The sequence below is a fragment of the Fopius arisanus genome, unplaced genomic scaffold, assembly GCF_000806365.1.
Source record: "Fopius arisanus strain USDA-PBARC FA_bdor unplaced genomic scaffold, ASM80636v1 scaffold00050, whole genome shotgun sequence".
Taxonomy (NCBI): Eukaryota; Metazoa; Arthropoda; class Insecta; order Hymenoptera; family Braconidae; genus Fopius; species Fopius arisanus.
The window spans coordinates 578,216-596,271 of NW_011887789.1; the positions used below are offsets into that span (position 1 = coordinate 578,216).

General features: G+C 38.4%; 2 protein-coding genes across 2 annotated transcripts; one reads left to right on the forward strand and one right to left on the reverse strand.

The window, feature by feature from the left end:
* The first annotated feature begins 215 nt into the window (after positions 1–215).
* On the forward strand, positions 216–4,844 carry LOC105267788 (LIM/homeobox protein Awh-like). Its single transcript, XM_011306886.1, has 4 exons — positions 216–489; positions 640–926; positions 3,563–4,017; positions 4,311–4,844. Exons 1-4 carry the CDS (start codon positions 484–486, stop codon positions 4,511–4,513), a joined length of 951 nt encoding a protein of 316 aa, XP_011305188.1. The 5' UTR covers positions 216–483; the 3' UTR covers positions 4,514–4,844.
* A 103-nt stretch (positions 4,845–4,947) lies between these two features.
* Positions 4,948–12,810, reverse strand: LOC105267790 (LIM/homeobox protein Awh). The gene is made up of 6 exons (XM_011306888.1): positions 12,614–12,810; positions 8,258–8,535; positions 6,276–6,493; positions 5,968–6,216; positions 5,707–5,883; positions 4,948–5,561 (listed from the first exon to the last, which is right to left on the reverse strand). Exons 1-6 carry the CDS (start codon positions 12,617–12,619, stop codon positions 5,494–5,496), a joined length of 996 nt encoding a protein of 331 aa, XP_011305190.1. The 5' UTR covers positions 12,620–12,810; the 3' UTR covers positions 4,948–5,493.
* Positions 12,811–18,056: the final 5,246 nt, after the last annotated feature.

An 18,056-nucleotide genomic window follows, 5' to 3' on the forward strand; every position in this document is an offset into this window, starting at 1 on the left:
GGCGGAGCCAAATGTGTTCCCCTCGCTTTTTCCGACGCGCCCCCCCGATCGTCAAACCAATACAAACGCAGGATCCCCTCGAAAACGAAAACCCGACATTGGTGTTTATGATTGTTAAATGTGTGTGTCATTGGGTTGAACATCCTGCTGGGTAAAAGTTCCAGTGGTAGGGGCACATTTCAGGATGCCAGTCTCTGTCTGGCCACCAGCTGGATAACAGGTCTCTCCTCTCCAGAGTGCACACGTGTTTTAAAAATCCGTTAATCATCCGAATTAATTGATCCACCAATTCCCGATCTAAACCTCTCGCGGTATTGATAAAGTTTTTTTTTCCACGTGCAATGGAAAAAAATCATCGCCCTCTAAGGATTTAGTGAAACGTGTATCGATGAAAATCCGACGAATGGAGTAATTCGGAGTTTAAGTGATGATGAATCCCTGAAGATCCCCGAAGTATTACTCCATCTTCTGCTGATTAGTAAAATGAAGGTGAGGAGTTGAAGTGTATTTACGAATGAGAGTAATTGAGGAATTGAGAGCAGGGGAATTTTATTTCTGGCACGAGAAATTATTTTCGTAACATGTCCATTTTTTTTCTCCGCGTATGTTTTACGGAGTTGCCCTGTTCCTCATTTTCAGACCGAAATAAAGAGTTGCCTTGATGTACCGAATCTTCTCGCTTGTCAGAATAACAATAATGGAGATAATCCGAAGAAATTGGAAGGAGGGATAAATGATAATGAAGGGATGGAAGTGGATTGCAGCGGTTGCGGTGAGAGTATAAGGGAGAGAACGGTCTTGTGCGTTGGGACTAACAGTTGGCATTCGCGGTGTCTCAAATGTTCCACGTGTTCTAGACCCCTTGACGATCAGCAGTCTTGTTTTCTCAGAGAGATGAGACTTTACTGCAGGACAGATTATGCACTGTGAGTATTTCATAATTTTCATAATTTTTTATTTTAGTTGGAAATAAATCATCAATAACCCCGGAAACTTTCCTATTCTACCAATTTCGTTTACCAAACTGAAATTATTTAATTCGAGGTTCAACAATCGAATGCTCAACTCATGAAGTCCCTTTAATCCAAGTCCCTATGAGCATGACCTTGAAATTAAATATAAAAATGAAATGAAATCACTTAAATGAAAATAAGTCTTGACACGTGAGAATATTTTCACAGACTCGCTCACTTTGAATAATCAATTACATTTTTTTACTCAATGCAATGAGGGCTATCACTCCAATCAAAACACGCGTCCTGAAGGAATGTTGAATGACGTTGAAAAGTCACTGAGGAAAAGTTGACGATGAATAAGATACATATGCGTGTGCCCTCTGTCAATACAATATGTGAACGGTTTTTGAGATCTGAGACCTCACATTGGAGATCCCTCTGTCCTCGTTTCGTATGAGTATGCCAAGTCACTCAGGGGTTTCGTTCAAGAGGCATATACATACAAGTGTCCAGAGATGATGGAATTTGCTTCGTAAGGGCCCGCACGCGGACTCTCCTCGAGATATCTCCCGTGCACACGCGTGAGAGAGATCAATCGCTTTCATATACCGCCTCTCAAATTAATAAATATCACTCTTTCTCCTCCCTACACCCGTCACTTCACACTCTTTCACCATTTTTTTCACTCCAAACTATTTTACCCACACCCTCTTGCGTAATATTCACAAGTGCGCTATTCTCTTGGCACGATTTCAATACCTGGGTTTAAAAAAAATTCTGATCAGAATATTTTTTCGAAATTTTCAAAAAATTTCTGGAAAACTTTTTGGACAATTTTTTTAGGGAATTAAAAAAATCGGAAAACAGAAGAATTTTAGTTTTGGGAAAGGTTTTGAAAAGTTTTGAAATTTAATTTTAATTACATTTTAAAATAAGGAAACAACCGTGTAAATAAAAAAAAATATATTGGCAAAAATTTCCAGAAAATTATTTCAAAAAAATTCCGAAACAACTTTTGGAAAAACTTTTCAAAACATTTCCCAAAAATACCATTGTCTTGCCTCCCGATGTTTTTTGTTTAAAAAAAATTCTGAAAAATTTTTCAGAAATTTTTTTAAACTTTAGAAAAAATATTCCGATTACAATTTTTTTTACCCGACTAATTATTTCCACGGACTATGACATTTTTGTTTATTATATTAATTATGCAATTCTTTATTTTAAATTTCTCCAATTAATTTTCTTCTGATGAGTATATCAAAATTGATACGATATTTTTTTGCAGAAGAATTGATTTCTGTGATATGATGTCAATTTTTTATCAGTGAAGAAAAAGCCGATGGACTTAATCCCCGAGTGACTTATAGGACCAACCCCATGAGAGAACAAATGAATAAATTAGGGCGGGGCGGGTTGGTAGCTCATCTGTACGAGCCCTCGAAGATTTATAGATATCCCTGCGGCGGTACTAGGGTTTGGGTTATCCACACATTCGCTGTCAAGGTATGGGATGCTGCATCCATATGCATATGCGCCTTTTTATTCAGTCTTTAAGACCTTCATGAGGGGTACCACCATTTATTTATGTAAACCAATATTACTGCAAAATTCCAGCGCCACGAGGTGACCCCAAAAATTAAGACCAAACAGATATTGATAAATAAAAACATGAACCGAATACATCAGCCACGACCAACTCCTAGGCGTGTCTCGTGTCTTTCATTAACATAATCGATAGTCCAAAGTATCGCCTCGATGACTCCGCAGTAGATCCCAGACACTAAGTTCTTTTGACTTAACATATTTTTCCATACAATAATTTTCTCAGAAATTTCTTATCATTTTGTAATAGACGTTGTAATAAATTGAGTCAACGAGGGGAAGGATTTGATCAATAAAATTATTTAAGTTGATTGAATTGATTGATTAATTTCGAGAATGATTTCCGGGGGAATTTTTACCGGAGATTTTTTTTTTATCACTAAGAAGCGCGCGTGTGCGCTTGAAGAATGATAATGAGATAATAAAGGCAATAGTTATTGGAACCCCACATGACTAAGTTGTAGGAGTTATCTGATCTGCTTCCGGAGGTTCGATAACAATCCTGGACCGACGACCCTTTGCGAGCACTGTTTATGTTCACGATTGGAATGAGACACGGAGTAGTATGTTAATGAGGCAGCTTGCCAGTGGCTAGGTCCCTTCTCTCAAATAAATGTTGTTATATCTTATTGGCTCTCTGGGCAATCCACTCAACACGAAAATTAACGGTCTTGGCGAATCATCGCTTATCGTCGGGCTCATAATTCGTTTTGGAATATTAACATTTCGGGGACCGATGGTGCCTCGTCTGAATCATTGGATGCATCACAAAATTCATTGACTTCAGGAATTTTTAATATGCGTATACACCGATCTGTCAAGACTTTAACCATTTGAGATAATATTCTGGATTCATTGAATCCCTTTGGATTTTTTAAATAAAAAATTTTTCAATTTCTTTCAATTTTCATAATTTGAGACTCTGAGGACTCAATTTCGGAAAAATTTCGGGGAAATTCTGGTAATGAGGTAATGTTTATATTATTAATTATAATATTTGACAGGACTTTTGGAGCAAAGTGTGCGAAATGCGAGCGAAGTATTGGATCAGGAGACTGGGTAAGACGAGCTAAAGATCGTGTGTATCATTTAGCCTGTTTCGCCTGTGATGCCTGCTCCCGTCAACTATCCACAGGTGAACAGTTCGCCCTGTTGGATTCTAGACTATTGTGCAAGATTCATTACCTCGATGTTGTGGAGGGTAACAACACCTCCTCCTCCGAAGACTGTGATTCTGAGAACGGCGGCAAAAGCAGCAAGACTAAGCGCGTCAGGACGACATTCACAGAGGAGCAGCTATCGGTGCTCCAGGCCAATTTCCAGTTGGACAGCAATCCAGATGGCCAGGACTTGGAAAGAATAGCTCACGTCACGGGACTGAGCAAGAGGGTCACTCAAGTCTGGTTCCAGAATTCCAGAGCGAGGCAAAAGAAACACAGCGGAAAAATCAAATCTCAAGGTAATATTTAATTTAATACTTCACGCCCGGGGAAAAAAATCATTGTAATGGGAATATTTTTTTCAAATTTTCAAAAAATTTCTGGAACAATTTTTCAAAACATTTTCAATACAATTGTTTTGTTTCCCGATTTTTTTTTTTCAAAAGAAAAATTTTCTGAAAAGTTTTCCAGAATTTTTTTGAAAATTTGGAAAAAAATATTTCGATTGCAATTTTTTTGTACCCAAGCATACTAACAGAAAAATTAATTTCAAGTTCATCAAATTAATTCATTAAGTTCTCAATAATTGCAGTGCACCATTCTCCGCTGCAACATCATCCTGGTGATCTCTACCCCAGCAACATGGTGAGCAGTTATTTCGGTGGATACCAGGGTGGCAGTGCTGGAAGTGAGAGCCCAGGGAGTCCAATGACTCCACTAACACCTCTAACTCCGATAACTCCAACAACGCCTACCCATCTTCCGCAGCCCCAGTTCTGCCACCAAGGTGGATAATTTACGACCGAATTCCCGAGGATTCCTCAAGGATCTGTCCCTTTATGCTCACAACAATTCGGCCCAGGTATAGACTCTCCCAGTGTGCCACACCGAGTAACTGATCCACTTATCCAAGAGTTTTCCTTGTAAATACAAGTCTTTGAAAACCGGTTCTGTGTAAATCATCTAGTGAATTTAATTTACGCGATCTCATGACTTATCTCTAATGTAAATACGACAATTTCAAAAATAGTTATTGATAAAGGCTTATGATAGTGTCAATGCAATTGACGGAGAATGCGCGTCTATGTTATGGAACAAGAAATCGTACTGTTATGAATAAAAATTATTACTCCACTGTTAATACTCACCTCTATTTCATTTTTGTGAAAATTATTTGGTTAATGGAATAAATCAATGAGGATATCTACATTTTCAACTTTAGACACGAGATAAGTGCAGTGTATATTTCGATAACTAAATAGTTTACAATATTTACATGTGTTTTATCTGGAGTAGCAATAGCTCTCTCATCTGCGTTCATTGGACCGATCACCGGATTGAAAAGAATTCATCATTCACTGACATCTCATATATTTCTCATCGATACCCTGTTTTACAGTTCACGAAACAACAACGACAACTTGAACAATGAATTCTCTTTTAATGACGACAGAACCATTGGTATATCAAAAACAAATAGAACTTCACGTTCATCTCAATACGAAATTTTGTGCTCGTCAATTTTAAAATTCATCTACGTACACCTATTTTGATTACAGAGTCCTAAGCACAAGCGTAAGTTGACGATTCAGTTATAAATCTAATCCTCGAATATTACTCTGCAAAAGTTTTTGAGCTTCCGGTGTCTCACTTGGAAGTTCATCCGCCCACTGGGGCACCGTAATTACACAGGCCAAGCCCCTTGCCAGCGCCAATCGTTAATTTAGAGGAAATACTGAGAGTATATTTACAAAAGAGAGGATTTGATGAAGGGTTCACACTTCGTTTGGCATCGTAAGCATCATGGAGTCCTGGGACAGCTCGTCCATCGACTGTTCTGAACCTGAAAGAGAGTTTCACTTATGATTTTTTTCATCGATTCAAAATACCAAATAAATCATTCACACGATTTTTCTCTCAGTTCGCTGTTCCATTTTGCCCCGATCTTCCCTAATTTAATCAATGATTAAGGTGAATGACTAGCTTACCGTGATTATGGTAGATCGAGGGAGTTGGGCTTTTGCACGCCGCCGGACTTAATTGGGTCTGATGTCCCTGATTCTGTTGGTGGTGTTGTTGGTGCTGAAAGGAATATGTCAGGTGCAGATTTATGTGCCGTCCAAAATCTCCAGGGGATGGCGTAGAAGTCGGCGGCGACTGATGCGCTGAACAAACAAAAAATCATTATTTATCGATTATCTAATAAAAGTCATACTGAATTGAAATATGAGGAGAAAAAAAAAACTCACTGTGTTGGCCCTTCATTTTTCCGGTGTGCAAGTGTTTTTTCTGTCTTGCCCGAGAATTTTGAAACCATACCTGAGTAACTCTCTTACTCAATCCGGTGACATGGGCTATCCTCTCCAGATCTTGACCATCAGGATTGCTGTCTAGCTGAAAATTCGCCTGGAGAACTGACAACTGCTCCTCGGTGAAGGTAGTTCTCACTCTTTTGGCTTTGCTACCACCTTTGTGTCCGCTCTCCGAATCGCCACCCTCTGCGGTAATGAATATTTTCATGAGTCAGTGGATTAAATCGAAGCGTGAGACATCTCACCGTCGGAGGAGGTGTTGTTGCCCTCGACGACATCAAGATAGTGGGCCTTGCATAGCAATCGGGCATCGAGCAGAGCGAATTGTTCACCAGTCGAGAGCTGACGTGAACACGCGTCGCAAGCAAAACACGCCAAGTGGTAAACCCTCTCTCTCGCTCTCCTAACCCAATCACCAGCACTCACACTCCTCCCGCATTTGGCGCATTTAGCACCGAAAGCCCTGGGACATCAGATCATAAAAAAAATACAGTGGGCAAAAAAATGTCATTATTATCCCTCCGTGATAGATGGGAATAAACGGAATGTAATTCGCGCCTTCGTTCGCTCCCACCGGAGGAAAAATAAAACGATTGGTGTGACGAGAGATGTGACTGATAATTTTTAATCCTTCCGATATGGTTCGGTATTTGAAATGAATATATTCAACGGTAGAACGTAATTACCATTGGAGATAAATCGCGAGTTGGGTGGTTGGGACCATCTCACTGATACATACTTGATTAGTCAATCTTCAATACAAGTTGATCGCACGAGGATTAACAGTCGATAACACAAGCTCCATTACTTATTATTATTCCGCATTTACCCATGTAAATTTATCACATATTATCGATGAGATTGACGTGAATAAATCATTTATATATAAATATAACATAATATAACGAATAATTATAAAAATTTTAGCAATCAATTTGACGTGTCATCCTGAATGGAAAATTCTAAGCGCAAAATTTTTCGTCGTTGGATTTTATTGAATGTTGGTTAAAAATTAATGTTAAAACCAGAGCGTTGTCAACAGTAGCTCGGGCTACCTTGTAGAGGTGTCTAACAGCACGCACGAATATGTTTGCTCCTCCACAGATGAATGGTCGTGGAGTTTAACGCGATGGTATAGAGCCAACACCTTATTTTATTTTTCTCCTCTCATTTGGAATATAGCCAGAGGAAAAGAGAGGTAAACGAGCGGTTGAGCCGCTGGTGGGCTTGGTAATTAAACAACGAACTAGCGGCCATTAGCCCATTATCATATTCATGAACACGGAAAGTGCATCCCCGATTGCAACCAAGCCGTGGACTTCTGTTTATTATTGCTCTCGCCTTCGTTCCTACCTCTCGTTTTCACCTTTTTTTCTACACCTTTTGCTGATCGCCCTCTTCGATCTCCGATTCCACCGAAAAATAATGATTTATTTCAATCAAATACTTCGAAATCGATAACTTTGACGAACATACAGGTTTTTTTTTTGGCAGCGATTTTTATTCGAGTGCACCCATTTTTCTGGGTGTGAGTCTGGGGCGTGGATTTACTTTGTTTAATATTCCTGAAATTGATCGTGAGTGGTGCAGCTCTCAGAGTTTGTCATTGTCTTCCTTGAGGATGTTGTGGACGTGGGCGAATCCTCCCAACTTTGATGTGCCACCCACACCCTGAGGGATTTGAATTTTCAAGCGACTCGAATGGATCAGAATGATTTCCCTCCGTCACTCGAGGGAATAATTCTATTAAATACATTTACGGAAGATGTAACACGGACACAACATCAAGCGTCAGCGATGGCGTTTTTAAAATTCCCGGGTAAAAAAAAAATGGTAATCAAAATATTTTTTTCCAAATTTTCAAAAAATTTCTGGAAAACTTTCCAGAAAATTTTTTATGACCAAAAAAAAAATCGGAAAACACAAGAATTTTATTTTTGGAAAACGTTTTGAAGAATTTAAAAAAAATTTGAAGAGGAATTTTTTTTTATAATTCAGATGCCGTATTTTTTTAGAATAAATTTTTCTGAGAAATTTTCCCAAATTTTTTTTAAAATTAGGAAAAAATATTTTGATTACAATTTTTTTTTTATCTGGGTCAACATACCGATTTTGATGGGTGACCGATTTTTACTGAATGTCTCGGTTATTTTTCAGGGAGTGTTACTTTCGTTATTTCTCAATGGTTTTCATTAAAGGACTATTAAAAAGAATGATGACAACTTACAGGGCATAGTCGTGCCGGCAATAAAGTCTCATCCCCCTGAGGAAGCACGAGTGCTGATCGTGCAGAGGCCTTGCACATGCACAGCATCTGAGACACCTCGAGTGCCATGTTCTACCGCCAACGCAGAGGACTGTTCTTTCACGTACCCGTTCACCACAACCACCACACTCCATTACACTCGGTGACACGTCCTGGCCGATTGTCGTTGTTGTTCCTGTTGCCTTTGCCACACCATTACCCTCACACACGCCCTCGGGCGCCAACTCTTCTGCCTCTGTCTGGGAAATTTAAGAATTTCAATTAACACCCACACTCACCACATTGCAAGTTCAGGGGTGCATCCAGGGTGACTCCATTATTATTACATTCACTGAAGCATTATGATATTTTAATCATTTATTTCCAATTGTTTCTCCATGCCTTCAGAGCCGAGTCGAGACTTTCAATAATTTCTCTACCGATTCTGCCGATTTTTCATGGTTTCATCAGTGATCTCGTGTGATTTGTGACTGACACGGGGATTTCGTCATTAAAAATCGATGGAATCATCATGATTGGATAAAAAGAACACACTCTAATCAACATGTTCAATTTTTTCTTCTTGCAGCCTTGAAATAATTGCCCTGCACTCCCACATTAATTTTCCATTCTCTCAAGAATGACTCAAAAAAAATTCACCCTTTCATAAAATAAAATGATTTTTCAGTATCCATTCACTATAAAAAAGATATTCCATCATCCTTTAATTTTCCACTTGATGGCTATTGAATCTCAAGCAATCGTTTAAAAAATCGACAACTCCTTTCCCCTATAGCTCTCGGCGGTTAGATCGCAACGGGGCTCTTCACAGTAAATAGAAAAAAAATAAAAAAGAAAAGAAAATAGGAACTAGAAAGTACCTAAAACCTCATCGCACTGAGATATAGTAAACCTTTACAGATTGTGTGACAAATCGAAATGGGCTGGAGGTATATAAAGTTGCAGCTGGTCAAGCGAAAAAGAGATATCCCGCTGCGAGAAAAGCCACCGATACAACTCCACTCGTTGTCATTGATCCCCACCAGTGACTGGTGAGTTACCCCCGGGTCTTTTATTTTCAAATCGCTTCAATCATGAAACATCCTTCTAATTCTTTATTCAGCCCCCTTTTGTGCAATAGACGAGGAGCATTAGAGGGCGCACGGCAGTCCCTTCGGCTAGTGTTAGCGGTCTTGTTACACCAAATTGTCACTCTTCCATTATTCGAGTGTGTTAGAATGAACTAGAGGTGGCCCTTGACATCCCTCTAACATTTTAAATGTCTGCCAGTTGATCTGGTGCTACTGCGCAGCCTCCAATCGCTGGGGCGTGTCACATAAATGGGGGTAAGAGATCCTTCCGCGATTTAACGCGGGGTGATTTCAAGGATGCACCCTTCACAGGAAATTTCTCTTTTGATATATTCTTCTCAGGTTGTGCATACGAAAAAAATATTTTCATCGTATTGTTTCGGGGAGGAAAAATTATTTTTCCATGATCCAAGAGGATTTAGACAGGATTTTCGGGATTTCGGGATTTGTGATGTGAAATTATGGAATTTTCTCTGAGTTATTAAAGATTTCGACATGATTTCGTCTCGATTACCGGTAAATAAACTGAAAAGTCTGGAGGAATGAGAATATAACAGCATTGAATGGATTTTGAAGGGAGGAGGATCACAGAGAAGTGGCAAGGTGACTGTGCATCGTTTTTGGGCAGATGAGAGAGGACATAACAGACAGTGACACGGACACGGATCTTCGGTTTCCCCCTGGGACTTGTACAAGGCCCATAGAGACTGAGCAACTGGACCCCCTGTTGATCCCCGGGGCTTTTGGCTTTGAAAGTCATACCTTATATCCCTCTCCAAGTTCAAGAGGAAGGTATAAAGTCAATGGCAAGTATCTGAGAGGATACAGGAAAGGAAACCGAAACCACTTCAGAAACAAGAATGGAGCCTTTCTCAGCGGTCGTATGAATTCATCGTGAATAGTCGCCCTTTTTTTTTTCACTCCACAGAATACTCAGTAAGAAAAAAATTGGTTTGATTTTTCCTCTGAGTCGCAAGTGAATTTTTCCCGATTCACTGTATATCAAATTCCTGAGAAACGGGGTGAATTCATCCCTTTGTCCAAAATAATACCTGATCTTTTATTTTTTTGAGATGTCGCATGATTATTTTTGATTTTATTGCAATTAATATTGAATATGAAATATTAATCACTTGACTATTTATAAATATTTTTTTCATCATTCCTGTTTGGATTTTTGTCGAGATCTTTTATCGAGGAAAAATCATAAAACGTGAAATGAAAATTGTGCAAAAATTTTTTTTCGCGTTATGTCATTTGGAATCGCATTTTTGGTTGGCGTTGATTTTTTATTAAAAATTCTCTGAGCGAGTACAATAGTCATGGGATTATAACTCTGGTCTCGAATGAGACGGCCGTTTGTAACCTGTTACGCGATTCACGGTTAGGCCACTTTTCAGATCCAGACGCATATTTCAAACTAATAGCCGAAACCTGCCTAATCCGGCTGTTTACGACGCAAGTCTTCTGATCGGTAATTAATACTCGTCTGAGTAATGCAGACAGAAAGATTCAGTAAAAATAGTGGACCTCAAGTTCACGAGATTTTTTTAGACAAATAAAAATGTCTGACGAGAATTCTCGAAAATTTAACCAAAAATCTATCGTATCCCATTAAATATCCATTTCAATCTGTTTGTATTTCTTATCGCCGGTGAAAATCATAGCGTGAAAATAAAGATCACGATGATGACGGTCATAATTCACGTGAAAGACTCGACAAAATGACCGGGGAGTTCTCCAAAAAATAACAGCCGCATCTGTTGTCATGAAAAAAGGCACGAGCCCAGTCAACACGCCTCCACCCAGAATTTCCTCAGAACTCGTATAATTTTTCCCACTTCCTTTATCCCACAAACGAAATATAATAAAAAAAAAAAAGGAAGAGAACTGTCTTCAATGTGCACACAACAATGGGCCCGGACCCCCAATTGAGTAGCTCCTGGACCACTCGAAATCCATTTAGACCGCTATCCGATTTTCGTTGGCTTCTCGACACATTTTTTTTATTCTTTTCACGAGTTTTCACACAAGGCATTCATGTTAATCTATTGTCGTCGCATATTTGGCGGGCGCCATGTTTCCCTTTTTTTTTTTTTTTCATTTAAGGAGAATAGCTCCCGGCGGGAATACAGATTTGTAACATCAAATCGCTAGATTTTCAGATCAACGGTTTTGGGACAATGGCGAGCCGAGAGTGAAGGGTGCCAAGTATTGGCAAGGGTGACGGGATAAAAAATCAATTTATTGCATTTGGGAAATTATTTTTACCGAAATGCGGGCGATCAACGATTTTTCGCCGTGGGAATCGCGAGTGCGACTTTAAACAATCAAATGAAAAAAATTAAACAGCAAAACAATACGGTACAATTAAAATAACAACTCATGAATCACGAGGGTGATTCGATTAAAATTGAATGACTCGGATTATTATTAACGAACGAAAAAAAAATTCACAATAAATAAAAATGAATCCGGGTATAAATCGATTTTATCAGGTCGAATAGAATGAATTTCTCTCCCTGAGTATCAATGATCGTATTCCAAAATTGAAGGAAAAATAAAGGAAAAATAAATAAAAAATAATCTGTGTGTATAACGGACTTGGATATTCTCAGGGCTGATTACGAAATCATAAATACCGATTTAGGTTAGTGATTCAAGGGATTTAGGACTGCCCACGCGGTATATCGCGTAATCTCGAGCAGAAGCTCCTGAATGAATCGTCCTGATTCCAAGTTATACGCCAAGTTCAAAGTTCCGACTTTACTCTGCAGTCCATCAACTGCTCCAAGGCTTCCCCGAACACATGAAATTTTTTTTAAATCATAGGTTTCCGAAAGGAGTTGTCCACCAACGCATCATCAACGAGACACGTCCTGATATACTTGACTCGTATTATTTCAGGGCATAATAAAAATTCGCGCTGGCAAAAATTCCCAGTCAAATTGCATTAAACTGTCAATAAAATATTTTTTTCTCCAATTTCATTTCAAATTTAAGGTTCACTGCCCTCGAAATTCAGGAATTCAGGAAAAAAACAACGGAATTTTCTGTTTTCATATCAATTTCCACGGAAGGATCTCGAAATGCTTGACGATAAAATATAAAAAAATTTCCTGCGACAAGAATTATCAGCATCGATTATTGTCAACATGAAACGATAATTTACCAATGGAAAACATCAATTTAACAAATCATAAACCCAAATAAATCCTGCATTGAGCAATAAATAATGAAGATTTACCTTCATATCACGTTATCCTATCCCCGAAATATCTGGTGCACCCGATAACCCAAATAATGGCACAATAAATTCACCGTACAATCACAAATTTATTTCCATTGCACAAAAAAAAAAACACCACAACAAATAAATCCCGAGACTAAAATCGAGGATTAGGATTTCCGCGAGCGAGCGCGTCGATAACCCATGGCTCGCGACGCGCTGCTAACGTAGATTAATCCCGAGAAAAGTTTGATGGTGATGTTCAACTTGAGTGGACATGGATTGTCTCCTGGGCGTAACCAACATGGACCACATGGGCCGGGCCTCAAGCCCCTCTCAAAAGCCCATGCATTGCGATTGGCGGGAGTTATCACGCCTCTCCCCACTTCCTCCGCCTATCGGCGTGACGTTCACCGCGAAAATAAAGAAAAAAAAGGGAGAGAGTATGAAAAAGGGAGAGAACAAAAACCAACAACTGAAAATAAAATAGAAGAAAAGCAGGGGTTGAAAGCCAGCTGGAGAAAAATCGATAGTCCGGGGATAACTCAGGGGGGTGGAAGGGGAGGGGGAGGAGGGAGGAGGGGGGAAAAAGTAAACAAGCCGATTAAATCTGCACATTGTTTCTGTGTATGCATTTCATTTAATCGAATGGTCGATTGTGAAATACATATGTTAATATTGGTGGATATATCCAGGTAACACATTTTACTCGTGTGGGTACGATAAATCTGGTTGGGGGATGTAATGGTGAGCCCGAATATGCGTACGATAGTAATAAATAACAATACAAGGCTGCCTACAGCTATACCCAACCTTCGGATGTGCCGCGCGCGGCTCCTACCTCGTATATATGAACTGCCGCGGCGCGTCATTAAAATTATTTATGGGAAAATAAGAATCTGAATCCTTTTTTGGGTCCACCTACCTTGTATGTGTGTCGAGACTGCATAGCTCTCTCTCTCTCTCGGTCACTTCCTTTTATTTCCCATTCGCTGAACTGAAAATAATATAGCCAAAATTCCAGTGTCGAAATTATCAGGAGGTGATTTTTTTTTTTGGAAATGTACTCGCGGTTGTCACAATGCGATCGTTGAAGGATGAAGATGAGTCAAGTATTGTCAAGTCGACTTGACTTGAGATTAAAAATTGAGGTAATTGAATTATGTAGAAGTTGAGAACTTGAATACCCTTGATAGATGTCCATGATTTTTTTGTGAAAATCTTGTTCGTCCGGGGATTTGACAAATAGGTACGGGATTATTCTGCTGTAACGAGAAAATTTTTTTAATGAAAAGTGTTATTTTCCTGGCGGGTGTAGAGATGTTGACACCAAAGGAATGATGAAAATTACCAGTAGTATATATCAAATGAGCTGATCGTGCAGCACGACAAAGGGTCAACGTACACGGAGAGAAATATTTAGTAAAAATTACGGAACTTTCAGTTCACTTACCGATTACGGAGTTGATTTGAAAAATTTCAGTGACGGTATCGTTATTTTTCACCGATAATTCAGATAAAAATGACGGAACACCGCGGAAAAATTCCGTGACTTTAGATAAAAATTACGTGACAGTTCCGTAAAATTTCCGACAACCACATTTCGCTCCAGAATTACGGAAAATACACGTAATTTTTATTGAATATTTCTCTCAGTGTAGGGCTCCCAGGCAGTATTAGAGAAGCTAATATATGTGGCACCATCAAACCTGGCATCGGAAGATGAAGAAGTAACACTGTAGGGGGGCGCGTGAAAAAAAATAAGAAACCGAGAAAATATTCTCAGCTGGATGCCATTACACGAGAAACGGAAGAGGATATTGTGTGTGATATCTCGGGGTGAGCGCGCGCAAGCCTTTGTGCCAAAAAGGGGAATAAAAAAAAAAGTATCATCTCTTACCGATTGACCACCTGGTAAAGCATTGCCTTGTAAAACACCCTATGGGGCGGTCCAATATAACCGGCACTTTGTTAAACACATATGAGAATATTCGTTTTCATTCCGATTGGATTCCCCATCGTGCCTCACACATACCTGCCTCAAGTTTTAGTTCATCTTCGGGAGAAAAAGGATACTCATTCTTCATGAGATTTCGAAGGGGGTTAAATAAATTGAGGGAGATTTGTCATGAGGTGGTCGTCTATAGATTGGATACATCTGTATAGCTGTCGATGCGTGTTCGACGCAGACGATAATTACTAATTTTCACTTTTTTCATAATTTTCAATTTAAAAAAAAATTCATAGAGTATAGAAAAAAAATTCAGCACCTGCTGAAAAATCAGGGAAATCATCTTCATGTTTCAAGTGGAATATTGTAGTTGAATAAATATAATTACCATTCAATGGTTGGGATATTGTATTGATATAATATGTAACGAGAGAAATATATAATGTGGTTTATTTTTATTTTTGCGTGCACGTGTGGCGTGTGGAGAGCCGCATAATGAAGCAGGTGATGTGGACAATGTGAAGATCAATATCCGTAGGAGAAAAAATTATCGGCAAAATGGACGAGGAATTAGCGCTTATCGCGACTCGAATGGATGATGATGAGATCAAATGGAGACAGTGGTGAAGATAAGGAGCGATTTCTCGAATAAATTCGTTGGATCAGGCGGGAGGAGAAAAAATGGTTATTCAGGCGTAATAATTTCAGTTCATGATCCTCGAAACACAGTTGAATGGTCAATGCCGAGCCCTTGGGGGAATAGGGTGGAGGGCTCGTGGCTTCCCCTCATCCCGGGAACAGCGGGATGCTAATTGTGGTGGCAATCGTGAATCCGAAGTACTCATTTCAATTCACGTCGCTTGCCCATTGATCCAAATTGTTGGCAGTTTTACGTACGTCTTTCCGAGATGCCAAAGTTGCGATAAAGGTGTGAAAAATTGAATTTATGTCGAATTTTAAAAAAATTGTATCAATCAAATTTCGACCGGGATTCGACTCGAGTTTATCATTTGACTTTCCGGGTAAAAAAAAATTGTAATCGCAATATTTTTTACAAATTTTCAAAAAATTTCTGGAAAACTTTTCGCAACATTTTCTTTATGAAACAAAAAAAATGGGGGATCAAAAAAATTCAATTTTTTGGGAAGGTTTTGAAAAATATTTCAAAAATTTGAATAGGACATTTTTTTTTATAATTTAGATGGCGTTTTTTTTGAAAATATTGAAAAATCGAAAAATTATATTCGCAGAGTTTTCTAGAAAATTATAAAAAAAATTTCCGAAACAAATTTTTGAAAAATCTTGCAAAACCTTTCCCAAAAATACAATTCTTTGTCACCCATTTTTTTTGTTTCAAAAAAAAAACTTTGAAAAGTATCCAAGAATTTTTTTTAAATTTGGAAAAAATATTCCGCTTCCAATTTTTTTCACCCGGCTTCCTCCAACTTGAGTCACTCTGAATTTGGATATTGAAAAAAATCGGAATAAATTTTTGGATTGATTGATCTAATGCCCTTTTTTTGCTTGTCCTGGCGCGAAATTCGTAACATTCAGCACTTGAGTCTAAATGGAAAAGCCGAAATGATGAATTGGTAAAGGTGAAGATCACCTGGCAAGATGCATTCCAATCGGCGGTCCATTAACCAACGTACATGATGGATACTGTACTCCCTCAATATTTTAGTGATCAATAACACGTGTGTAAACGCGTTCGCACCAGAGTGCAGGGCCATTACTCACAGTCGACTGTGAATAAATAATTCCCATGATCAGAGGCAAGCCTGATGGCTGTACACCTCCCATTCCCCTCTACCACTGGTGTTGTCTATTCTATTATACCGCAAAATAACAATATCCTCTGAAATTTTTATTGTCTTTAGGGGATCAGAAGAGAAGTTATACACTGGCTGTTAAATTCAACCGCCTCTCGTAAATCTGTCGTCCAAGGTGGCCTTGTCCATGTCCTAGATTTACGCGTATTAAAAGGATATTACAATATTAATAAGCTCATTCATTTTAATGGCTTATTTGTGATATCCATTCTTTCAAGTTCCACTGTCGGAGACTCGAAAATTGAAAATTCATTCCTTCTGGTCGTAAATAATGGATAAACGATATGTCGAAATCCTCTGGTTGTTTCTCGATTTCTAAATCATTTTTTACTCACACGAGAAATTTACAACTTTAACTTTTTGAGAAAAAATTTAACAAACACGATAAAATTAAATAAAGAGTGAAATAATTATTAAAAATTTTCTCTGTGTAATAACTAGAGTGATCTAACAAAAAAAAATAATAAAATAGGAGAATAATGAATATTTGAATATTTTTTAAACGAGTGACACCATTTCAATTGCTAATGGATGGAAAATAATGGAAAATAATGGAAAATAATGGAAAATAATGGGAAAAAATGGAAAATAATGTGAAATAATGTGAATATTTATAGTATTTGAAAGAATATTTTTCGAGCTAATTGAGATGTAAAATAGAAAGATAGTTGGCGCAGTAATCAACTATGTAAACTCGATGCCGTGAAAATGCGACAAAAAGAGGGACGGTAGGACCGTAGCCATTGGTCTTATTTTTTTTTCTATCATAAAAAGTGATTAGCTTGAAATACAGCTACAGTTTGTAATAATGGGGCTGGGAAGGATCCGTTCCGACATCGTAAACGATATGTATCAGACAGACACAGGGGGAGTGGGTTATAGTGTTGCTGATGGGGCGATTATTATTCTTCATTGAAACATGCCGTGTACTTCATAGTTGTGACGTGATCAGCTCTCCAGGGCAACCCGTCATTACCAAGTACTTAATCCGCATTAATGCTATGAAAAGCGCTAATGATAATTGCCTTCTTATAAATAATCATCGGGTTATCAGGAATCTGTTGGATTCTAATTGCATTTTACTGCGACAATGTTTCCGTTATTTTACGCCGTTAAACAACAACTAAATAAAAATATCAAATAATACACCGAGATCTCTGATTTTAAGGAAAAGTCACTCGATTTTATATCATGATTTTAAGTACATGAAAATTCATGAGCCTGAGATCATTTCACTTTATGATTTTTTATCTCAATGCCGGGAAAAATAAAATCTCAATTCATAAATTGAATTGTTATTCGATTAAAAATATTTGAGAATATTTTTAAAGTAAGTGAAAGGGGTGTTAATTGGGAGGATCTCAGGGGTAAAAAAAATCAATGAAAAAAATTGAGTCCTGGAATTGAGGGTTTTTTTTTTACGGTATGTCTTGTCTTTCCTCTTGAGTCGACAATTCCGGCACCTCCAAAATTACATAGTACATGTATTCAGCATGGCAAGAAAACTCGGAGGGTGAGAATTACCAAAGGAGAGAGCGATTCACAAACGGCAATCACGGCTGTACTAAGTGCAAACCCAATCAACGAGTACCTCCCCTCGCCATTGCTCCTTATGTCGCCCCTCCGGCTAAAACCAGAGATATCGTAACTACTGCATGATACGTACCTTCTTCAAAGG

Bases quoted from the DNA above. Each gene is read 5' to 3' on its own strand.
- LOC105267788 (XM_011306886.1), top strand. The intron at 927-3,562 runs GTGAGTATTTCA...AATATTTGACAG, and splicing joins TGCAGGACAGATTATGCACT to GACTTTTGGAGCAAAGTGTG. The intron at 4,018-4,310 runs GTAATATTTAAT...CAATAATTGCAG, and splicing joins CGGAAAAATCAAATCTCAAG to TGCACCATTCTCCGCTGCAA.
- LOC105267790 (XM_011306888.1), bottom strand. The intron at 6,494-8,257 runs GTAAGTTGTCAT...CTGATGTCCCAG, and splicing joins TGCCGGCACGACTATGCCCT to GGCTTTCGGTGCTAAATGCG. The intron at 5,884-5,967 runs GTGAGTTTTTTT...TTGTTTGTTCAG, and splicing joins AAAAATGAAGGGCCAACACA to CGCATCAGTCGCCGCCGACT.